Source organism: Muntiacus reevesi, chromosome X (assembly GCF_963930625.1).
Source record: "Muntiacus reevesi chromosome X, mMunRee1.1, whole genome shotgun sequence".
NCBI lineage: Eukaryota > Metazoa > Chordata > Mammalia > Artiodactyla > Cervidae > Muntiacus > Muntiacus reevesi.
Window position 1 is genome coordinate 80,819,067 of NC_089271.1, and position 26,044 is coordinate 80,845,110.

Consider the following 26,044-nt stretch of genomic DNA (forward strand, 5'->3'; position numbering starts at 1 on the left):
AATATAAGAGAAAAGAAAAATATATGTAATTACAGTGAGGCATATTAACATTTCTAGATTTAGTGATTTTTATATTGAGATTTACCACAGTACTTTATGCTTGTTCATATCTTCTTTCATTTTTTTTTTTATTAGTTGAAGGCTAATTACTTCACAACATTTCAGTGGGTTTTGTCATACATTGACATGAATCAGCCATAGAGTTACACGTATTCCCCATCCCAATCCCCCCACCTCCCTCCCTCTCCACCCGACTCCTCTGGGTCCTCCCAGTGCACCAGGCCCGAGCACTTGTCTCATGCATCCAACCTGGGCTGGTGATCTGTTTCACCATAGATAATATACATGCTGTTCTTTCGAATCATCCCACCCTCACCTTCTCCCACAGAGTTCAAAAGACTGTTCTGTACTTCTGTGTCTCTTTTTCTGTTTTGCATATCGGGCCATCGTTACCATCTTTCTAAATCCCATATATATGTGTTAGTATGCTGTAATGTTCTTTATCTTTCTGGCTTACTTCACTCTGTATAATGGGCTCCAGTTTCATCCATCTCATTAGAACTGATTCAAATGAACTCTTTTTAATGGCTGAGTAATATTCCATGGTGTATATGTACCACAACTTCCTTATCCATTCATCTTCTGATGGGTATCTAGGTTGCTTCCATGTCCTAGCTATTATAAACAGTGCTGCAATGAACATTGGGGTGCACGTGTCTCTTTCAGATCTGGATTCCTCAGTGTGTATGCCCAGAAGTGGTATTGCTGGGTCATATGGCAGTTCTATTTCCAGTTTTTTAAAGAAATCTCCACACTTTTCTCCATAGTGACTGTACTAGTTTGCATTCCCACCAACAGTGTAAGAGGGTTCCCTTTTTTCCCACACCCTCTCCAGCATTTATTGCTTGTAGCCTTTTGGATAGCAGCCATCCTGACTGGCATGTAATGGTACCTCATTGTGGTTTTGATTTGCATTTCTCTAATAATGAGTGATGTTGAGCATCTTTTCATGTGTTTGTTAGCCATCTGTATGTCTTTGGAGAAATGTCTGTTTAGTTCTTTGGCCCATTTTTTGATTGGGTCATTTATTTTTCTGGAATTGAGCTGTAGGAGTTACTTGTATATTTTTGAGATTAATCCTTTGTTTCCTCATTTGCTATTATTTTCTCCCAATCTGAGGGCTGTCTTTTCACCTTACTTATAGATTCCTTTGTAGTGCAGAAGCTTTTAAGTTTCATTAGGTCCCAATCTATAGATTCAATGCAATCCCTATCAAGCTACCAATGGTATTTTTCACAGAAGTAGAACAAACAATTTCACAATTTCTATGGAAATACAAAAAACTTCGAATAGCCAAAGTAATCTTGAGAAAGAAGAATGGAACTGGAGGAATCAACCTGCCTGACTTCAGACTCTACTACAAAGCCACAGTCATCAAGACAGTATGGTACTGGCACAAAGACAGAAATATAGATCAATGGAACAGAATGGAAAGTCCAGAGATAAATCCACGAACCTATGGACACCTTATTTTTGACAAAGGAGGCAAGGATATACAGTGGAAAAAAGACAACCTCTTTAATAAGTGGTGCTGGGAAAACTGGTCAACCACTTGTAAAAGAATGAAACTAGAACACTCTCTAATGCCATACACAAAAATAAACTCAAAGGGATTAAAGATCTAAATGTAAGACCAGAAACTATAAAACTCCTAGAAGAGAACATAGGCAAAATACTCTCCGACATAAATCTCAGCAAGATCCTCTATGACCCACCTCCCAGAATATTGGAAATAAAAGCAAAACTAAACAAATGGGACCTAATGAAACTTAAAAGCTTCTGCAATGGCTCTTTCTATCCATATTTAGTAGCTAAGTTTCTGTACTGCTCATTCAAAAAATTAAACTCAGCATTTTAAAAGAGACTTCAAAAATTTAAACACAACAATGCATTTTCAAGTGGTAAATGCAAGGGTTTGAATCGAATTTTGGAGACTGAGGTAATTTTCATGCATATTTATATCATACATGTTTACATCCTGATAGAGGCAGAGTAAACTTTGTTATACATTGGTTGAACACTCAAAAATGATCTGGAATATTTCTGTTATCAAATATCCTCTGTGTGGGCAGAGGATTTTACCTGTTTTGCTCACTGATTTATTCTCAGTGCCTACAACATTGCCTGGTATATATGAACTCCTTAAGAGTATCTGTTGAACATGTGACTACACCTTCATGATACTAATTACTAACTGGACAGAAACTATTCCTTCTAAGTTTGCAATATGTTCAGTTCAGTTCAGTTCGGTTGCTCAGTCGTGTCTGACTCTTTGCAACCCCATGAACCACAGCATACCAGGCCTCCCTGTCCATCACCAACTCCCGGAGTCCATCCAAACCCTCGTCCACTGAGTTGGTGATGCCATCCAACCATCTCATCCTCTGTCAACCCCTTCTTCTCCTGCCCTCAATCTTTCCCAGCATCAGGGTCTTGTCCAGTGAGTCAGCTCTTCGTATCAGGTGGCCAGAGTATTGGAGTTTCAGCTTCAACATCAGTCCCTCCAATGAACACCCAGGACTGATCTCCTTTAGGATGGACTGGTTGGATCTCCTTGCAGTCCAAGGGACTCTCAAGAGTCTTCTCCAACACTATAGTTCAAAAGCATCAATTCTTCGGCACTCAGCTTTCTTTATAGTACAACTCTCACATCCGTACATGATCACTGGAAAAACCATAGCTTTGACTAGATGGACCTTTGTTGGCAAAGTAATGTCTCTACTTTTTAATATGCTGTCTAGGTTGGTCATAACTTTCCTTCCAAGGAGTAAGTGTCTTTTAATTTCATGGCTGCAGTCACCATCCGCAGTGACTTTGGAGCCCAGAAAAATAAAGTCAGCCACTGTTTCCAGTATTTCCCCATCTATTTGCCATGAAGTGATGGGACCGGATGCCATGATCTTAGTTTTCTAAATGTTGAGCTTTAAGCCAACTTTTTCACTCTCCTCTGTCACTTTCATCTAGAGGCCCTTTTTTTCTTCACTTTCTGCCATAAGGGTGATGTCATATGTGTATCTGAGGTTATTGATATTTCTCCTGGCAATCTTGATTCCAGCTTGTGATTTCTCCAGCCCAGCATTTTTCATGATGTAATCTGCCTGTAAGTTAAACAAGCAGGGTGACAATACACAGCCTTGACATATTCCTTTTCCTATTTGAAACCAGTCTGTTTTTCCATGTCCAGGTCTAACTGTTGCTTCCTTACCTGTATACAGGTTTTTCAAGAGGCAGGTCAGGTGATCTTGTATTCTTATCTCTTTCAGAATTTTCCACAGTTTATTGTGATCCACACAGTCAAAGGCTTTGGCACAGTCAATAAAACAGAAATTGATATTTTTCTGGAGCTCTCTTCCTTTTCCGATGATCCAGTGGATGTTGGCAATTTGATCTCTGGTTCCTCTACCTTTTCTAAATAAGTTCAGCTAAATTTTAGAAATTGAATTATCTTTTTTCACAATTTATTTTTCTGGTTTTCTAAACCTCTGAGAGAATTTCAAGTGATGAAACACATTTTAAAATGTTTTACTTGATGCTATTATTAAAAGTAAAAGAGAACATATTTCGAATGTATTGGGATAGCAGGACTGGTTAGAATTAGGTCATTTTCTTAATCCTCCCTCTTGTGTAGAGATTGCAACATGCATGCAATGCTTAAAAAAAAAAAAAAAGATCTGTAGTATTCTTCTGCCAGTTGTAATAATGCATAATAACTAAGGGTAAGATAAGAACAGTGGTAGTTTAATTCTTATTGTAACTGCCCTATTTTTATTTTTGCTTATGTTTGCATGGTATTTATAAAATCACACAGACACTCAATTTTTTTAGATGTCCTAGCTTTGCAGTAGGAGACATGTATATGTATGCATATTGACAAATAGTAAGCAAAAATGGGGTGTTTTTATTCTCTCACATTCATTAAGGAGGGTAAGGCCAATAATTCACAAGAGAATGAGTTGAAAAGGTTTCTATATTATGTAATCCCACTGCTCATCATTGAGCAAATGATGCTAAAAATACCACAGGCAATAGTCTTTTTGTGTTGTTTACTAGGATAGAAAATGTCTTCAGCATTAGCATTACTCACCATGATACTTAATTAAAAAAAAAATGACACCAACTCTTTAACATAGGAAAGTGGTTGAACCCATGATATATAATTTTTAAATTCTGTGATAAAAATTTATAAAATGAGATGCTTTAGATCTATTTACCTCATTACTTGGTTCTGTTCATGACCCAAACTATGTCAATGATTGCAACAAATGCATTTATTCTGTTATTGATTGCAAATGAGTAGGTTTATTTTTCCCCGCTTTTGTCTTCAGGCCTGTCAATATGCATATTTTCTAAATGTTTTTAATGTAATGCACTGTCTGGCATAATCAGATCATAATATCCATAGCAAGTTATTTATATCATTTCATGATGTTTTTAGAACAATAATTAAAAGTTTTTGCAACTTTTTTCCATTTATTTTTATTAGTTGGAGGCTAAATACTTTAAAATATTGTAGTGGTTTTTGCCATACATTGACATGAATCAGCCATGGATTTACATGTGTTCCCCATCCCAATCCCCCCTCCCACCTCCCTCTCCACCCGATTCCTCTGGGTCTTCCCAGTGCACCAGCCCCGAGCACTTGTCTCATGCATCCAACCTGGGCTGGTGATCTGTTTCACCCTTGATAATATACATGTTTCAATGCTGTTCTCTCGAAACATCCCACCCTCGCCTTCTCCCAGAGTCCGAAAGTCTGTTCTGTACATCTGTGTCTCTTTTTCTGTTTTGCATATAGGGTTATCGTTACCATCTTTCTAAATTCCATATATATGTATTAGTATACTGTATTGGTCTTTATCTTTCTGGCTTACTTCACTGTTTGTAATGGGCTTCAGTTTCATCCATCTCATTAGAACTGATTCAGATGAATTTTTTTTGTAAATTTTAAATTGTTTATTAACTACCAATGAAAACTGAGAATTTCCTTAATTAGATACCTTTGTGCATTAATAGTTTTCTCTATTTTTAATTTTTTAAAAATCTCTAACAGATTTTTTAAATGACCATCTATCATCTGATTCTTTAAAATTTTGGAATGAATTGATAGCTATATTAATCCATACTTAATTATAAAAATATAATGTCCTACAGAGTTTAGAGCAGTGTAATACAAATTTCTCTTTGTGTTTATAGAGCATATCATTGATACATACAAATAACATCCAGAAGCATAGTATGATATATCATGATACTAGATATTGAAACATATTTAACATGCCAAATTGAGACTATATCCAACAAATAAAATTGAGAATAGGAATTGAGATTTAATATACAAATTGAAGAGAAATTTGCAAATTACAAATAAATAAAAGTTCCTGTTTGAACATTATGAGAACTAAACTGAAACAAAATGGCAAATTTTAGGGAATGAATAGTAATAAACAAGGAGGGGGAAAGCAGCCAGAGATATTGTTTGTTTTTGGACTCTATTTTAACTTCACAAATTTTTTTTAAATGCCCTTCTTATTTCTAAATTCTACTCAAGCTGTTTCTTTTAGTTGAGTAATTCTTATGCTTCAGAGTCAGACACAACTTAGTGACTGAAAAACAACAGCAGTTATGTCAGTTTGTAGATGTGAAAACCCATTTTTACATGGACTACTTCATGCAAACAATAAACAAATTCTGTGAGTTGGTATGTCTTGTATTCCAGTTCTCTCACTGAATGCTCAGATGCTAGCAAATCATAAATATACAAATTTAAACTGGTGATATAGCTTCTGTTTCAGTATTTCCAACTACATGGAATTCAGTCTCTCCTGAAAATCATTCTTTTTCTGGAATTAATAGACAGCTCTTCATGCTGATCTGAAAGTTGCCTCTTTGTAATTTTATACCAGATCTTGTTCCTCTCACTCAAAGAAAGACAACTTTAATCCCTTTTTCACACAATTGTCCTTCCCATGTTTAAGCATTTGCCATATCAAACCCTCTCTCTCTGAAAAGACATTTCTTCTTTAATCCAAACTTCCTTATATAGATCTATATTTCCATTTTGAGGCCCAGAGCTGAACACATGGAATATTGCATAAAACATTCATTTCACATGGAAGAACTGCATTTGAAAGCCATGTTATAACAAAGAGTAAATGAGTATATTTTTGTTATTAGTGACAAATATCTCTTTACTTTTCCTTAACAATTGAATGAAATGTTTTAAATGATTTTTATTACTTTTGACTATCTTTTTAAAAAAATGTATTTTTAATTGAAGGACAATTGTTTTACAATACTGCATTACTTTTACTTTATTTTTAAACATTTTTAAAATTTTATTTTAATTGGAGGCTAATTACTTTACAATAAATAGTGGTTTTTACATACTGCATTACTTTTAACGATCTTATTATAACATTATCTTTTATATATTTTCTCAATGATGAGCACCTTTATAAATACGTTGGGTCTCATATAATCAAGGTATCTTGGTTAATTATCTTTCATTTTAATGTAAAAATGCATAATATTAGATTAAAAACAAATCTGCCATTAGTTTATTTAAGAGAGTCTACTGTGCTAGTATTTTCAGTTAGAGATTTTGGTATTTTTTAATTTTATTGAATTATAGTTGATTTACAAGGTTGTTTTATTAATTTCTGCTGTACAGCAAAGTGATTCAATTATACATATACATATTCTCATTCATATTCTTTTCCATTGTGTTTTATCACAAGATATTGAATATAGTTCCCTGTGGTATACAGTAGGACCTTGTTATTTCATTTAATGATTTTAACTTAAAACTGAGCATTTAGTTAACTTACATTTAGTACTTGGCTTTAATAATTTCTTCTTCCTCTTCCTCTTTCTTTTCTCTTCTCTTTGACAGTTCTCGGCGGGGGATACAAAAAACACCCTAGTGCAATCCTGCCTGGTATGGACTTGTTGTCCGGGACGTATATATTTGCGGTTCTGTTAGCATGTGTCGTGTTTCAGTCTGGCGCCCAGGAGAAGAACTACACCATTCGGGAAGAAATGCCAGAAAACGTCCTCATAGGCGACTTGCTGAAAGACCTCAACTTGTCGCTAATTCCAGACAAGTCTTTAACAACTCCTATGCAATTCAAGTTAGTATACAAGACCGGAGATGTGCCACTGATTCGAATTGAAGAGGGCACAGGTGAGATCTTCACTACTGGAGCTCGCATTGATCGTGAGAAATTGTGTGCTGGCATCATAGTGGACACCCGTTGCTTTTATGAAGTGGAGGTTGCCGTTCTGCCGGATGAAATATTTAGATTGGTTAAAATACGTTTTCTGATAGAAGACATAAATGATAATGCACCATTATTCCCTGCAACGGTTATCAATATATCAATTCCAGAGAACTCGGCTATAAACTCTCGATATGCTCTCCCAGCGGCCATTGATCCAGACACAGGAATAAATGGAGTTCAAAACTACCAACTAATTAAGGTGCGTTTTAAAAATACTTTGTTAAAGACAGCTCAATTTTTAAAGGGAAAAAAAGGGGATCTTAGACCACAATTATTCGAAGTTTAAAGCATAGCAGAGAAAATTTATCAATGCAACTTTTGCAATGGCATGGGGTTAAGAATCATCTTAAGTATATTCATTTTCAAGCAATTGTTTGTGTTTCCACTAACAATCTATTATAGGAAGCAGACAAGGAGCTCAGCATTGCTGCTTAAAAATCAATAACTTACCCAACATCTTACTTTTCATCTGTCTACTCATGATTCTGCCTCAAAATTGGCCTGAACAAGCAAATCTAAGCATTAAGAATGAATCCACAAAACCTATCAGTTTTTCTAAGTGATTATTTTAGACAGAAAACTTTATCTTGTCATTTGAAAAGACGCCAAATAAATCTACTTTAGGGGTGAATAGAACTTTATTATTACTAGCATTTCTACACTTATATAGTAATAACAAATATATCTCATGCTGATTTCAAGTCAAGGAAAGATATTTAAGCTTCTGAGTCACAAAATAAGATTAAATTTTAGACACGTGTTGTTAATGTTAAATGCTTTCATTTTGTTCCAAATCTTTGAAAACACAGAACATTCATTTGCTATAAACGGTAAGTTTTTTTTTTTAGCTAAAAATTCCTTACTCTAAAGAACCTATTTTGGTTTGATTTGGACCTTGTGATGGGAAATGCAGAAGGAAGAATAGATGAAATATTTAATATTCTTTAAAATCGTGAAGAGGGAATGAATTTATCAAGTGAATGGGTGATTCCTTTTAATTATCTATATGGTATATAGAGTAGTAGAAAACTCAAATTTGGGTATGTGAAATAATGCATACCCAAGTAATACATACATAATCACTTGAATGATTTTGGGAAATGTGTAAAAAAACAAGTGTGCAGATATTATATAGACATGGTCAAGTGATTGTCAAAGTTTTATAAGCATTTTCTGACTATTCACTACCAGATTATGTTTATCATGATGACCAATGATTAAAAGAACATATAAATAAGATACTTTTATGTATATCAAAGATTTTTGCTGATGCTGATATGTTGTAGAGATGTGTTTATTTACAAATACATTCATAAATCTAACTCTAGAGATCTTTTGAGTAATTTCAAGTGAAATGCAAATTTGTGTGTGAATTATAAGAAGTAAAAACAGAAAAAGGGTGAATGTTATAAATGAGCATTTTTAGGTAAGGTCCCTACAATGGTATCCCTTTATTTGATGAAATGGAAAAATATGCAAGAGTCAGAAAGATATAGATTACAATTTTGTGCTTGTGACCAACTAGAAAAGCCACCTCCAGCTTAATCTTTATGACCTTTAGTTTCTCCAATCATAATATGAGGATGGTGCTATAAACATCATAGGAGTAAAATTGGGAAGAGTAAGCACTAAGTAGAGGGTAGATATACCTGCATAAAATATTTTTGGAGATGGATTGAAACAATTAACTGTTTATAGAAATGTGAGGCTTATCACTTTAAATAGTAATTGTGTAGCAGAGTGGATACTATCTCTAAAGTTAGAATGTCCAGTAAAACTTCCTGCACCAATGAGGGAAGTTCTGTAATCTGTGGTATCAAATATGGTAGCTACTGGCCACAAGTGGCTATTGAGTACTTGAAATGTGGTTAGTGTTACCAAGGAACTGAATTTTTAATTTTACTTAATCTTAATTTTAGTAGCCACCTGTGGTAACTGGCTACCATATTGGAGAGCATAGCTAAAACAAAGAAAAAATAGTTTATTGAAATCAAAATGAGACCTTACCAAATTTAAATCAAGAATTAGTAATAGGATCTCTTCATCCAACCATCCCGACAAAAGTGTTATTTTGAAATGTAGTGCTTTACTCAAAGAATAATTTTGTCATGTTTCCCTCAGGGCAACTTAATGAACTTCTAAGAAATTTGTTTGTCATGAAAGCTGCTTAACAAATTCAAATAAAACAAATAAACCCACTGGAATGATTTAGGTTTGTTGAAGTCTTTTTTCATTTGAATTTCTTTGAAAGATTGTCAGCAAGTGACATAAAGACAGGCTCACTAGAGGTACTGAGATGAGTCTTAGAAATAGATATGCTCTAAAATTTCATTCTGTTTTAGAATGTGCGCTAAGCCAAAAGTGAACTATATGATATACCTAAAGCACTGGGGCATTTGTATGGCCCCATGGGCAAATACTGTCCTGACAGCTTGTTAAAAATAATGAGAATGGAACACAGAACATACCCCTGGGCTTGCAGAAGGCCATGACATGTGTTAACTGATTGCACTCTGACTTACAAAAAGGTCCTGTCATGAAAGTGGCATATATGCTGGGGGGGATAGGGAGGTTAAATAAAAAGAAAGAAAATAAACATGTTACAATCCATCCATAAACTTTATTAAAGTGTTATAATTTGAAAGTAAGCCAACCATAATAATTTATTTTAAAAGATATCCTGTCCTGCAGAATAGGTTGAAAATTGAATTAATGTTAACTCATTTTATATTTGCTGAATAGATAGGACTAGAAAATCACAGTTTATCCTAAGGATGTATGAGATTTGTACTTAAACGTTCAGATAACAAAGGGAGAGAAGTGGGAGATACAGGAGAAAATTAGGTCAGTTTACACATTAAAGGTCTTGTTATTAACAGATGTATGTTAATTAACAAGATAATTAACAGAAAATACAGTCATTTGATAAATGTCAAATTGTGTATAATAAAAAGTAGTCTAGACAAAAGTTATAATACTGATCTTCAAAACCATAACATATAGTTTAATTTCATTTACACGTTTTTATGATATTATGTGTGCTTTGAAATAAACAGGAAAGTGTTATTTCACATTTTAAAGAGTTGGAAATTTCATTTCAGAGTAATAATTTATTTTGTTTATACTGATATGATTAGTAAATTGGAAACCAGAATAAGGTCTTCTGAATCTTAGATTTGACTGAGACAAACACAGTCAGACAGATAACCTTGAAAGTGGGGATCACAGAAAGTTTAACAGGAGAGAAAAGAAACAAAAGAAGGCAAAAAAAAAGTGAGGAATGAATGAGTAACATGATTAACATGTGATTCTGCTTAGTACAAAGAAAGTTATGATGTAATAAAGCTTATATGACCATGGCAAAGTTAAATTGCAACTTTTTTGAGAGATTAGATTACTCTAAAGAAAAAAAAGATTCATGTATAAAAGTTTTTGATGTGAAAATTGTCACTTAAAAAAGCATCCAGAAATGAAATCTTCTCTTTTCCCTGTTTCAAGTAAACCCATGCTATAATGAGAATTTCCCATGATATTCTGATATAATTATCCTTAATTTGGACTAGCCATGCTAAAGATCTATAACTATATATCTGTTATGCACACATATATATGTGTGTATACATATGCATGTATGCAATTTTAATACATGATAAATATACCATTTTAAAATGTTATTAAATAATATATTTTAAACTATATATATTATACATGGTATATAGTATACACTACATGTAAATTATACATACATATATGGATATTGTATACTATATATATAATTATCTGCCTCTTGAGAAACCTGTATGCAGGTCAGGAAGCAACAGTTAGAACTGGACATGGAACAACAGACTGGTTCCAAATAGGAAAAGGAGTATGTCAAGGCTGTATATTGTCACCCTGCTTATTTAACTTATGTGCAGAGTACATCATGAGAAACACTGGGCTGGAGGAAGCACAAGCTGGAATCAAAATTGCCGGGAGAAATATCAATAACCTCAGATATGCAGATGACACCACCCTTATGGCAGAAAGTGAAGAGGAACTAAAAAGCCTCTTGATGAAAGTAAAAGATGAGAGTGAAAAAGTTGGCTTAAAGCTCAACATTCGGAAAACTAAGATCATGGCATCTGGTCCCATCACCTCATGGGAAACAGATGGGGAGACAGTGGAAACAGTGTCAGACTTTATTTTTTTTTTGGCTCCAAAATCACTGCAGATGGTGATTGCAGCCATGAAATTGAAAGACACTTACTCCTTGGAAGGAAAGTTATGACCAACCTAGACAGCATATTAAAAAGCAGAGACATTTCTTTGCCAATAAAGGTCCGTCTGGTCAAGGCTATGGTTTTTCATGGTCATTTATGGATGTGAGAGGTGGACTGTGAAGAAAGCTGAGCGCCGAAGAATTGAAGCTTTTGAACTGTGGTGTTGGAGAATACTCTTGAGAGTCCCTTGGACTGCAAGGAGATCCAACCAGTCCATCCTAAAGGAGATCAGTCCTGGGTGTTCATTGGAAGGACTGATGCTGAAGCTGAAACTCCAATACTTTGGCCACCTCATGGAAAGAGTTGACTCATTGGAAAAGACTGTGATGCTGGGAGGGACTGGGGGCAGGAGGAGAAGGGGACGACAGAGGATGAGATGGCTGGATGGCATCACTGACTCGATGGGCATGGGTTTGGTTAGACTCCGGGAGTTGGTGATGGACAGGGAGGCCTGGTGTGCTGAGATTCATGGGGTCACAAAGAGTCGGACACGACTGAGCGACTGAACTGAACTGAACTGAACTGATGTGTCATCTATTACGTATATGCCACTTATTCTTAGTAGTATTTGAGAGAGTTGCTGTCCAGAAGTAGGAAATTACAGTGTGTTTTTAACTTCCACTTTATTATTCCAATGGCCTGTTACTTATAAAATATCTTTTCAAATTCTAAGTCTTGGCATCAGGGAAACAGTATATTCACAAATAGAAATATACTTCAAGCACCCAATCTGACTCAGGATATGGATATAAACCACAGAGATTTACTTCTTCCTATGGTTGGAACTCAGGGGAAATTAGTTCATGTAATGATGCTGCATATGTCTTCATTTTCTGCTTCAGATTTTCATCTTCTCCCACATATATCAATAGTAATATTTCTATACTAGCCCAGTGACAGCGTGTTGATTAGTTCCCTTGAGGCAGGCACGAAATGTTTCAAAGGTTGACTGTGCTGACGGAGCGTGAAGATCAAGTTTTTCTCAGATTGGTGACCACCCTCAAAGCCCTCACACATCTTTGCCCATCTCATAAGGCATCCTCATATTTTCCATCCACCTCCAGAAAAATTTAATCTTGGACAGAGTCTTCAAATAATCAAGGTTTGAGTCCTTGTTTCTATTTTGTTTAAAATAAGATACATGTGATTTTTACTTTTAAAACTAAATGAGAACCAAACATCTTCCCTCTTGATCAAGAACTTGGATTTATGAAACTAAGGTTATACTTAGATTTGCTTTGAAATCTGGGATTAGAAAATCCACATTGTGAAAATTGTGTCTACCATTAGATTTAGTAATCTTGAATACACTTGCCAAGAATGAGACATCAAATAATATGCTGTGGAGGCAAAGAGCAAGCAAACTTTATTATTCTGAAGGAATTAATGTTACTTTATCATATATATGCATAGCTTAGCATAGTATGTAGTATAAGGAGGAGTGAGTACAAATTCAATAATGCCATTGCAGGCATAATATGGTATAACAATGTGTTTAACTGCTTTAGAACACAGTTGCCTCTAAAGATGTTCAGAGGGTTTGAATATAGTGATTTCTTCATTTTTCTACTATAAAGTTTTATTTGGAAATTCAGCCTTTCCACTTTAAGATAAACTGATTTTATGTTCTTTGAATTCTGTGATGTGCAGATTAACATTTTTGATTTGTGTTAAAAAGTAAAAGAGATGACAATCAAATGCTAATGACCATTAGGTCCCTGAAAGCTGGAGGTTATTATTAAAGTGCACCTCCAGTGAGGAAAAATGACAACATAAAACTCATTCTTTTCATAAATGGATCTTTATTAATGCTGTCAGGTCTTATTAAAAAGAGAGTGTGACACTAATAGGATTAAGTAACTTTTGACTTCATTGCTATTATCAGAGTCCTGGTTAGTATAGTTCATTACTGCCTTTCATTAAATACATGTGTTATTAATAGTCCCAATGAAGCACATATATGTAGGACAATTTAGATAGCTCAATTGTAGAATTTATGAATTGAGATTCTGAAGAGCAAATATGTCCCCAACTTTGATTAATTTACTTACATTCTACTATTTGACCTGATAATAGCAATGAGCTATAAGAAATACTGCTAAGTTTTATATCAATATAAGGCACAGGTTTATTGATCTGTTATTACATTGTTCACTATATCTAAATAAAAATCAATTTGATGTTTAATTTTGTGCCTGCCAAAAGTAATGACTTACAACCTAAATAAATATGTATTTAATTACAAGTCAAAATTATTTGGTATAGAACTCTAATGGAAACGTGAGGTTTGGCTCCTATAGTTTTGACTGATGCTAGTAATCTAAAATAATAAACATTCCAATGTATGTAGTTAGTTGAGCATAAATTATTATTTTTTGTCTATACCACTTTATACTGACTGTGTAACAACACTCAGAGAGCTGAAATATGATCTTACATTCAGTCGTACACCAAAAAATTTGGATTGGTAAAGTGTTGGCACCTGAGGTGAAAACTTCTTGTTCAAAAGTGATGATAAAGGCAATGAGAAAAAGAAAAAAAAGGCAATGAGGTCATTTTGGGGGAAATTTCTGATTTTGACCTAATTTGATCAAGAAATTAATTTATATAGCTTTATGTTTTTACCACACTTCATGCCTTTACCAAACTTTATGTGAATTTGGACCAGTTTTGAGGAAATTATTCTTTAGCAAAAAATATAAAATGCATATGAAAATAGTTCTCATTTCAAAATAGAATGCTGAAAAAATTAATATTTTCCCTTTGTATTTATCAGTTTTCAGTCATCTTCATAAATCAATAAAAAGTGTGAATAATTCAATAGCATAATAGATCAAGTAGGTTGCTTTGACTACAAGTTAAATTTTAGTATATCTTTGCTGAAGTATCTTTTAGTTTCTGAATGCAGATAGAATGTACCAGAGAAAAGAAAGTATTAGTTTCAGTTTAACTTTAAAACACAGAGTGTAAATAACTATTTTTGAAATATCATTTTTACACTGGTTTTTTGCTTGCATATATTTTTCAGTTGCTGTGAAATATAAGATGTAATTTTAGATGACCAGTCGTAAGAAACATACTGTTTTTTTTTTTTTTTTTTTAACACAGTTAAAGAATGTTTAGGGCTTCCCTGGTAGCTCAGATGGTACAGAAAGTGTGCATGCATGCTAAGTCGCTTCAGTAATGTCCAGCTCTGTGTGACCTCTATGGACCACAGGCCACCAGGCTCCTCTTGCCCATGGGCTTCTCCAGGCAAGAATATTGCATTAGGTTACATGCCCTGCATGGGATCTTTCCTACCCTGTGAGTGAATCCGCTTCTCTTATGTCTCCTGCTTTGGCAAGTAGGTAATTTACCACTAGTGCCCCAAAGTGGTAATTTACCACTGGAAAGCCCCAAAGAATGTTCAGTGGCATAATATTTTAATTGCTACATGTAGACATCTGTAAACTTTCAGGTAAACTAATAAAAGTAATACAAAGTTATATAATAGGAGATACAAATAAAAGACTTTTTGAAAAAAAGTACTTTTAAGCTCTGTTTCATTCAAAAAACAAAAAATTTTAAAAGTGGAATGTTGTAAAATGACTTTAGGTTATCTAACCTAATTTATATTTATCCTTGAGATCTCAATCAGGAATTTTATTTTTATGGAATCAGGATATTCTCATGAACATTTTCATACTTTTTCTTATTTTAAACATAGAAGTCCATTATTTTAAGTTTCTTCAATTGAATGAAGTGGAACTCTAAAGAATGGAAAGCTGTTCTACTAAATATTTTTAGCTGTAACAGTAATTGACTACTAACTAATATCTTAGTCCAATTCTAGTCATCTAAATTTAACATATACTTAATGAGTGCCCAAGTCTTGAGGGACAAAAATATATTTGAGAAATAGTCACTGTCCCCAGGGAGCTTGTAACAGGCATTATGGGGAGTATATTTCACACTAATGGTAGTAAGGAAGAAAATATTCACTATATTAAAAGAACATTTTATCTTGAATTGGTCCTTCTGACATTAAGAACGGAATTATCTTTAAGTCTTCACAGTTTCAGACAAGTTAAAATTTCCCAATCTACTTAGAGTAGATTTTCACCTAGCACTCATTAATTTCTGATATTTTATTTTTTACTAGGTCTGCAATTATGTCAGTCATACTTTCTCTCAACACTTATCTTCAAAACAATTTTGAGATTGGAAATAAAATCTTTTTGATGAAAATGTTAGTTCCTATTCTAGTGGTGGTAATTACATGAGTCTTTCTATTATCTTAATTATCCAGCTTGTTATCTATGCCTCCAATTTCTCTCCTATATAATGGAGAAAATTAAAATTAGCCTTATCTTGGAGGTAGGGATACTATAAAAAATAATGAAATAAGAAAAATATATAAAAGTTGCTGAGTGCCTTAAAGAAAATTGTATGATAAACAGTCATCAGTTTTGCTGTGTAGTTTAAGATTAATTACAGTCTTCCAAATTTTTCTAAAATTACACTTTATACTCTTCAAAAAGCTTATTTTACAACCTAATCTTTTCATGCATATTTTATGTATGTATACAGAGGAAACTGTGACAGCATTATTCTCTTTCTTAATCAATGCCACTGGCACCACATATATTTCTGGACTTAGTTCATTTTAAAACAACCATTTACTTTCTTTAGCTTACCTCTTTAATCAAATGTTTCGTTCTCTTCATTTGTCTTTCCCTCCTCTTGGCCCTCCATATGACTATGATGCTGCTAATGTGAATACTTTCTCATATATAGCTTCTACCATCTGGAATTGCTTTATTTACATCTCATTCATATGCCATTTTAAAATCTAAGACTTTCTATCTTGTCTTTTTCCACACTGAAAGCTTTTCCTATTTTCCTATTTCTTTTCTTGTAAGTCAGTCAAAATTGTCTTTTGCAGTGGATTCTGTAGGAGAGATATGGAAAATTTGAATTTTTAATTTTTAGCCATTCTAAATTAAATGTTTTAAAAGTCAGTTTTCAAATAAGAGATTTGCTAAAACTAGCCTTTCATGGATATTGGTATGTTTTCCTGGTTTATGAGGGAGGCATTATATTCACTGAGGACAAGAGTTTGCTTAGAAGCATGCATTTAAAGTAGATAAATTAGGGACAAGAAGAACTTTGCTGTCAGTAAGGAAAATAATGAAGTAAATTGTTAACAGAAGAACAAAGTGATGCTCTAAACAACATAGGAATGCATAAATTAAAAAAAAACCACTTTAATGGATTATAAATAAATTAAGAAGTGTAGAACTTTATAGATTACTTTTAGTTGAACATAGTGCTTTATTGAAGTCACGGAATAATTGTACGGGTGAATATGAGAGTACATATAGCTATCAAAAAACTGGAAAATATAATCATGCTTAGTTACAAACTAATGATTATTAAATTAACTTCAATATTCAGCTCCCTTCAATAAATAAATATGAAATGAAGCCTACTTAGGTTGGTTGAATTCACAAAAATTATAAAATTCTTATTTTGATTATTATATTCTTGACTTCATTTAATGGTGTCTCACTGCTTTTTCTCTGAGAACTTAAATATTTAATAGATTTTATGAATTGCAGGAGACATTCGAATCTTCTAATTTTTCTGTAAAGAAAATTATTCTGAAGAATTACCTATGGAAAACCATACCATTTTTTTTTTTCTTTTTCTTTCTTTCTTTCTTTCTTTTTTTTTTTGTTTTAGCCATACCATTTTCTTCAATACCATATCAACGCTTCAAATACCTCATTATCATAGATTCCAAAACCAGTCTAGAACTCTCTAAGTCAAAGAAATCGTGATGGCCATCCTATCTTTTTTAAGCCTTTGAAAGCTACTGTAACGGTGTGGGAATGTACCTTTAACTGGAAGTAATCATAGGACTGGAAAAGTGAAAATTTACTCATTGGGGATGGTGTGTGTGTGTGTGTTTGTGTGTGTGTGTGTGTGTGTGTGTACATACATACATACATATATATATATATATGGCACTTAGTTGAAATGTTGGCTGGCTTCTGAAGTAGTTTATCCATCTGTAGCTTTTAGGATTCTAGACATTCTCTGAAGTCTGTTTTCTCCAGAAAACTTGTCTTTTAGGCATATTTAGCTGCCTAGAGTTTTGCTTTTGTCTTTCAAATGATGCTTTAGATCAAATACCTAAGTGGTAAAATGAATGGATTTTTATAAACATAGAAGTCTTACATAGAAAACCAGTTTACATGCAGAATTGCTAGATTAATAAAACTGAGATTTTAATCTCTTTAACTCAGAAATCTGATTTGTTGGTTATTTATTGTAATAGACATGACTTACTGAGCTATATTTGTCTACACAAATATAGTCATACTATGCCAAATTTAAGTAGTTTAACATAATTTAAAAATTTTCCCCACTAGTTTTATTTGATATTTTGTACATAGTAATTTCATTAACTATGTCTGGCCTTCTATAATCTAAACGGTTAAAGGTTTGAGGCAAAAAAATTGACTGCTATCTGAGGTAATTGTCTATTGAATACATAACCTACAAATTAGTGGCTGACCTTATTTGGGTATTGATTAAAATAAAAAACAACATTTTAACAAATAGCCCCCTGATATTATCAGACAACTGTGGGATTTAGTAAGCAATTGTTTTTGTATTTTTCCTCATTTTTAAGCATGGTGTATTAGTCAGATTCAGCTGTAAGTAAACATAAACTATTGTCTTACATAACCACAGGAGTTATTTCAAAGTATCTTCATACTTTGCTACAGTTTACTGACAATTGTTTCATCTGCTACAACTGTTAAGCTTTCTTAAACTTGATTGCTCCAATGAGTTCGTGATAGTTGATTCACACATATTTGCAATACACTGCCACAATGAGTTATTGACAATTCTTTTCACTGACAACAGCTTTTGTATTTTGTGTTAGTGTGATATTGAAAGATTTTTCATTGTTCTTTTCCCCACAAATAATGGACTGCATAACTCTGTGCTTTCCCACATGTTTAGTAATCTCTATTTCACAAATGACTGAATTTGCTGTCTTAGTTGCAGTTATCAGTAGTTGCTTTAAAAGATAATTGCTTATTTTGATTATTGCTTAGGCAGTAGACATGCTGGAGTGAAGTGAAGTGAAGTGAAAGTCACTCAGTCATGTCCAACTCTTTGCAACTCCATGGACTATATAGTTCATGGAATTCTCCAGGCCAGAATACTGGAGTGGGTTCAGCTCAGTTGAGTCACTCAGTCATGTTCAAATCTTTGCGACCCCATGAACCACAGCACGCCAGCCTCCCTGTCCATCACCAACCCTGAAGTCCACCCAAACCCATGTCCATTTAGTCGGTGATGCCATCCAACCATCTCATTCTCCATTGTCCCCTTCTCCTCCTACCTTCAATCTTTCTCAGCATCAGGGTCTTTTCAAATAAGTCAGCTGTTCACATCAGGTGACCAATATATTGGAGTTTCAGCTTCAACATCAGTCCCTCCAATGAACACCGAGGAATGATCTCCTTTAGGATGGACTGGTTTGATCTCCTTGCAATCCAAGGGACTCTCAAGAGTCTTCTCCAACACCACAGTTCAAAAGCATCAATTCTTCAGCGCTCAGATTTCTTTATAGTTCAACTCTGACATCCATACATGACCACTGGAAAAACCATAGCCTTGACTAGACAGACCTTTGTTGGCAAAGTAATGTCTCTGCTTTTTAATATGCTATCTAGGTTGGTCATAACTTTCCTTCCAAGGAGTAAGTGTCTTAATTTCATGGCTGCAATCACCATCTGCAGTGATTTTGGAGCCCAGAAAAATAAAGTGAGCCACTGTTTCCACTCTTTCCCCATCTATTTGCCCTGAAGTGATGGGACCGGATGTCATGATCTTAGTTTTCTTAATGTTGAGTTTTAAGCCAACTTTTTCACTCCCTCTTTCACTTTCATCAAGAAGCTCTTTAGTTCTTCACTTTCGGCCATAAGAGGGGTGTCATCTGCATATCTGAGGTTATTGATATTTCTCCTGGCAATCTTGATTCCAGCTTGTGCTTCCTCCAGCCCAGCAGGTAGCTTTTCCCTTCTCCAGGGGATCTTCCCAACCCAGCGATCCAACCCAGGTCTCCTGCATTGCAGGTGGATTCTTACCAGCTGAGCCACAAGCATTTCATTTATACAGGTGAATCAATTTCTGAGCTGGCATTGTTCATCTCATGTAGTATTCACTAAAGATAAATAGGCAAGAGAATAACATGGAATATAGATGTAGTTTCATTAAAAATTATTTTATTTTGAACATATGATTTTCTTAATCATTATTTAAATATATAGGGCTATCTATCTTTTGCTTCCAAACTTTGACTCACAAAAATTCGAAAGGATTAGCCTCTGGGCTTCCCTGGTGGCTCAGACAGTAAAGAATCTGCCTGCAACGTGGGAGACCTGGGTTCGATCCTTGTGTTGGGAAGATCCCTGGAGAAGGGAACAGCTACCCACTCTAGTATTCTGCCCTGGAGAATTCCATGGACAGAGGAGCCTGGCAGGCTACATTCCATGGGGTCGCAAAGAGTCAGACATGACTGAGTGACATTCACTTTCAGCCCCTGGCCAAGGTTTTAAACATTTAAGGTTTTAGGATGCTAAATCTTACTCCATTTCTCCTTTTTTACACAGTTTTCCCTGAGTATCTTTTTATTTAGAGGTCTTTTGAATATAGCCTAAACAGTTGATGAATTAGAGAATCTCCTGCAAATCTTCTTGAACTAAAAGTTAGGTTGTAGATAAGAGCGTAGAGTGGTTTTCATAAGAGAATAATAGTGATTTTGTCTGCATGGACATATTCTTCATAAATATTTTTAAAAGAACAGTTTATATTTTCCTTAATTATAGTGATTTGAGAATAAATGATACTATGTATGCATTATCAAATTGTATTCTGTTGTTTCTTCATGCGCCAACATTAAAAAACATCATGTCACTAATAATTAATTATTTTTATGTCATATGCTTTGGTTTTCTTCATAATTTGCATGGCTTTCACTCAGGGTTTTGAAAATTCTTAAAATATGTATATTTTAAAAACAGATAAATATGGGCACTTAAGACTCCCTCAGAAGATATATATGCATATATATATTATACAAATAAGTTATAATCTTATTCTAGTTGAGTTAATCATTTTTCTCAAGATAAATTTAAATTTCACACCCTAAATGTTCTATATGCACTAACTTATTGAACCAGATATGATGCAGAATTCTATTTTAAAAGTTAATTGTGCATATCAATATTACTGTTCTTTTATATAACTTTATTCATGAAAAGCAGAGTGATTCAGTGAATTAATAAACACATTTCAAGTGTGTTTATTTTGAAACTTGCTTTCAATTCTTAGAGATAGCTTGAATATTTTAGGATAGCCCTCAATAAAAATAATTGTTTAGATTCAGGTACCTAGTTCATAGTGTTAATAGCAATTTCAAATAATTCTTTTGATAATAAAAATCAACTGAAATACAAGATGTGGTATAGAGTTCAGTTACTTTAATAATTCAGTGGTTTAATAGTATACATTCAGTTTTAGAGCAATGATGTTTTAAAATGCAAGTTGCTTTATTATTTAATTTCTTAACTTTATATTAATTAAGTGTTCCTCTTCTATCTCTGGGCAGTTTACCAGATCACAAAATGATTTTGATCAGAGAAGAATGTCTTTTTTCAGGAGTTAAAACTACTATTTAATAAATGTTTACCAGTCACTGATAGGATTTTACTATGCTTCAAAAATATATATCCCAGTGTTTTCAAATTCCTGAGAAATTGTGATTACATTAAATTAGAGTTAGATAATAAAATGTATTTTGAGTATTGCTTTAATAGTCTAGCTTCTTGTACTTGCTAGTATGTGCATGAATGTAATTGATCATAATTCTCTATAAGCTATTCACTCTAAACTCTAGTCAATGCTTTGTTATTCTGTAGTTAGCAATCAATTTCAGGTGAATTATGTCTTTTCCCATTACATTTTATCTGCAAAATATTTTAAAAATATTTCCTAGAAATTTTCCACTTCAACAAATACATATCAAGACTCCCAGGCTATATAGCTGAGACTAACAATGTTGTAATAGCAATATTGTAAAACAGCTATATCTCAATTAAAAAAAGATTCCCAGAAAACATTTTTAAATTCCAGAATTTTTCAAGGGATTGGATTAACTCACAATTCCATTAGACAATTTTTTCCCTGTTATTAATAAACTACCCTATTTAGTTCAGTTCGTTGTTGTAACACTCTTATCTTTGGTTTCTTATTAGATAGAGAAAAGTATTTTATAGAGAGCAGCGTCTTCCCTCTTCTCAGAGGGTAGATCAAAGCCAATTGCTGTGCTTATTTAGAATTGGGAGGATTTTTAAAGGAAATTTCAGATTGGACTTTGTATGTATCATAAACATCATAAAACTGGACATCTTTGATAAAAAAGATTCCTCTTTTAACAATTTATTGTGGTGAAGCTACATAACCTTGGAAGATTTTTTGGTATGTTTCCTTGAGCCATTTTTTTTTTCTATCGCTTTACTGAGGTTGTGAAAACGTAGAGAGGCTGTGGATACCTACAAGTTTAAGTTCTGCTTTGGTTTCCAGAGGGGAAATATAATATTATACTGGCTTTGACATGTAAGATCTTTACATTAATTCTTAGTTAAGATAAGAAAATAATTTTCTTATTTTTACCACATTTCCCAATTATCATCCTTTAATTCAAGTAAATTATTAATGCTACAGAATGTATTCATGGACATTATATTTTAGAACTTGATTTGGAGAACATTTTATTCTAAAAGTCTTAACAAGAAGTGACTTTCCAAATGCACAGCATTTTCCTATTACAGTTAAAAATTATATCTTTTTTATCCCCCTTATTCTACCCTTTTAAACTAAAACTTGTAGCTTCAGAAGGACTGAGAATATCTTTGCTTATTTATGACCTTAATTGTCATACTTTATTTAATGCAGATATTAAAAAAGGAGGTTGTTGTTCATTGTTCAGTTGCTGAGCCATGACCCCATGGACTGCAACATGCCAGGCTTCCCTGTCCTTCAACACCTCCCAGAGTTTGCTCAAACTCATGTCCATAGAGTCAGTGATGCCATCCAACCATCTTATCCTCTGTTGTCCCCTTCTCCTCCTGACTTCAATCTTTCCCAGTATCAGGGTCTTTTCTAATGAGTCAGGTCTTCACAACAGGTGGTCAAAATATTGTAGCTTCAGCATCATCCTTTTAATGAATAAAAAAGGAGGTAAAGCCCCTCAAATGTTCCAATTCCAGAGTGAAACTAAAAATTCCTTTCTACTAACTTTGTACTTTGAAGCCTTTATTTGATAACGCTTAACTGTCAAGAATTGTCATATCTTTTGACATTTATGACAGCTCTTTTAGTGGGATAAGGGAAAGGCATTGTTGTAATAAGTAAGGAATCTGACTAGAACAGCTTTCTGGTAGATTGAAAGTAAGTGATAACTCTGCCTTTATACTCTTGTTTTTTTCTTGTATGGTCCACTGGGTTATCCATTAGTACTCAATATGATGTAAATCAATTAAGATATGTAGTGAGCTGTGGAAAATTTCTTATATTTTGTCATAAACATGTTTACTGACCGTACATCAATAAATCACTAAGCAATGCATAAAACTAAGTATTATAGTATTATGAAAATATATATAAAACTCTAGATATTTAAACCACTGTAATTTTTCATATGATATTGTCACAGATAAAATATATTCACAAATTTTATTTTTTAAATAATAAAATGATACTAGGTTTAAAGTAACATAAACATAAAATGAAAAGTTGGACACATATTAATATCAAATGAATAGAATAATATCTTTCATGTTTACATCATGTTTGCTATATGTTCAGTTTTTCTTTGTCATCTATAGCATTAGCTCTTATTGAATAAGAAAGTGTCTTGGAACTTGAATTGAAACTTGCTTTTAAAAATTTAGTTTTAGTAATACCTAAAATTAGATGGGCTTCCCAGGTGGTGCAGTTGGTAAAGAGTCCACTTGCCAATGTAAGAGAAACCAGAGGCCCGGCTTCAATCCCTGGTTTGGGAAGATCCCTTGGGGGAGGAAATGGCAACCCACTCCAGTATTCTTGCCTGGGAAATCCCATGGTCAGAGCAGTCTGGTAGGGTACAGTCCATGGGGTCGCAAAGTTGGACACATCTGAGTGACTGAACGTGAACACACACACACACACACACACGCGCGCGCGCACACAATTAGGTATTACTTACTGGTAACTGCAGAGTTCTTAAAAGTACAATTAGCCACAAGATAGTCTATACGAAAATATGTTTATAGTCAGCTTACTGCCATAGAAAAGTGATGTTTGTATAAATGAGTCTAACACACAAATGTGACTAATTCCTTTCCATTTATATTTTTGAGGCTCTTCTTGATTATTTGTTTGCTGTCTCTTACAAGAATTGAATATAATTGTTATATTGATTTCATAGTAAAACTTTGGATACAATTTAGTCTTTTTCTTTTAGGATTGTAATTCTCAGTGTATTGGCCCAGGGTTTCTTGATCTTGGCAGTATTGACATCTGGAGCTGGATAATTCATTTTTTTTAAAAAAAATTAATTTATTTATTTTAATTGGAGGCTAATTACCTTACAATATTGTAGTGGTTTTTGCCATATGTTGACATGAATCAGCCATGGGTGTACATCTGTTCCCCATCCTGAAACCCCCTCCTACCTCCCTCCCCACCCCATCCCTCAGGGTCATTCCAGTGCAACAGCCCTGAGCACCCTGTCTCAGGCATCAAACCTGGACTGGTGATCTGTTCCACATATAATAATATACATGTTTTAATGCTATGATCTTAAATCATCCCACTCACACCTTCTCCCACAGAGTGCAAAAGACTGCTCTCTATATCTGTGTCCTTTTGCTGTCTCGCATATAGGGTCATTGTTACCATCTTTCTAAATTCCATATATATGCATTAGTATAGTGTATTGGTGTTTTTCTTTCTGACTTACTTCACTCTGTATAATAGGCTCCAGTTTCATCCACCTCATTAGAACTGATTCAAATGTATTTTTTAATGGCTGAGTAATATTCCATTGTGTATATGAACCACAGCTTTCTTATTCATTCATCAGCCAATGAACAACTCGGTTGCTTCCATGTCCTGGCTATAGTAAAATGTGTTGCAATGAATATTTGGGTACACACGTCTCTTTCAATTCTGGTTTCCTCAGTGTGTATGCCCGGCACTGGGATTGCTGGGTCATATGGCAGTTCTATTTCTAGTTTTTTAAGGAATCTCCACACTGTTCTCCATAGTGGCTTTATTAGTTTGCATTCACACCAACAGTGTAAGAGGGTTCCCTTTTCTCCACACCTTCTCTGGCATTTATTATCTGTATACTTCTGGATTGCAGCCATTCTGACTGGCGTGAGATGGTAACTCATTGTGGTTTTGACTTGCATTTTTCTGATAATGAGTAATGTTGAGCATCTTTTCATGTGTTTGTTAGTCATCTGTGTGTCTTCTTTGGAGAAATGTCTGTTTAATTCTTTGGCCCATTTTTTAATTGGATCATTTATTTTTCTGGAATTGAGCTGCAGGAGCTGCTTGTATATTTTGAGATTAATTCTTTGTCATTTTTTTCATTTGCTATTATTTTCTCCCATTCTGATGGTCATCTTTTCACTTTGCTTATAGTTTCCTTCATTGTGCAAAAGCTTTTCAGTTTAATTATGTTCCATTTGTTTATTTTTGCTTTTATTTCCATTACTCTGGGAGGTGAGTCATAGAGGTTCCTGCTGTGATTTATGTCAGAGAGTGTTTTGCCTATGTTTTCCTCTAGGAGTTTTATAGTTTCTGGTCTTACATTTACATCTTTAATCCATTTTGAGTTTATTTACATGTATGGTGTTACAGAGTGTCCTAGTTTCATTCTTTACAAGTGGTTGACCAGTTTTCCCAGCACCACTTGTTAAAGAGATTGTCTTTTCTCCATTGTATATTCTTGACTCCTTTGTCAAAGACAAGGTGTCCATAGGTGTGTGGATTTATCTCTGGGCTATCAATTTTGTTCCATTGATCTATATTTCTGTCTTTGTGCTAGTACCATACTGTCTTGATGACTGTAGCTTTGTAATATAGCCTGAAGTCAAGCAGGTTGATTCTTCCAGTTCCACTCTTCTTTCTCAAGATTGGTTTGACTATTCAAGGTTTTTTTGTATTTCCATACAAATTGTGAAATCATTTGTTCTAGTTCTCTGAAAAATACCGTTGGTAGCTTGATAGGGATTGCACTGAATCTATAGATGTCTTTGGATAGTATATTCATTTTCACTATATTGATCCTTCTGATCATGAACATGGTATATTTCTCCATTTATTTGT

At 33.9% G+C, this 26,044-nt stretch overlaps 1 protein-coding gene across 9 annotated transcripts in view; it reads left to right on the forward strand.

Annotated features, from left to right (window-relative positions):
- The window catches only part of LOC136154110 (protocadherin-11 X-linked), an 823,611-nt gene that overhangs the window by 56,407 nt on the left and 741,160 nt on the right, over positions 1 to 26,044 (forward strand). For all 9 annotated transcript variants that reach the window (XR_010660476.1, XM_065916351.1, XM_065916358.1 and 6 more), the window contains exon 2: positions 6,953 to 7,539. Coding sequence is in view for 8 of the 9 variants with exons in the window: in XM_065916351.1 (XP_065772423.1) it covers positions 7,000 to 7,539 (540 nt within the window). In the remaining variant the exon portion in view is untranslated. The remainder of the gene's footprint in view (positions 1 to 6,952; positions 7,540 to 26,044) is intronic.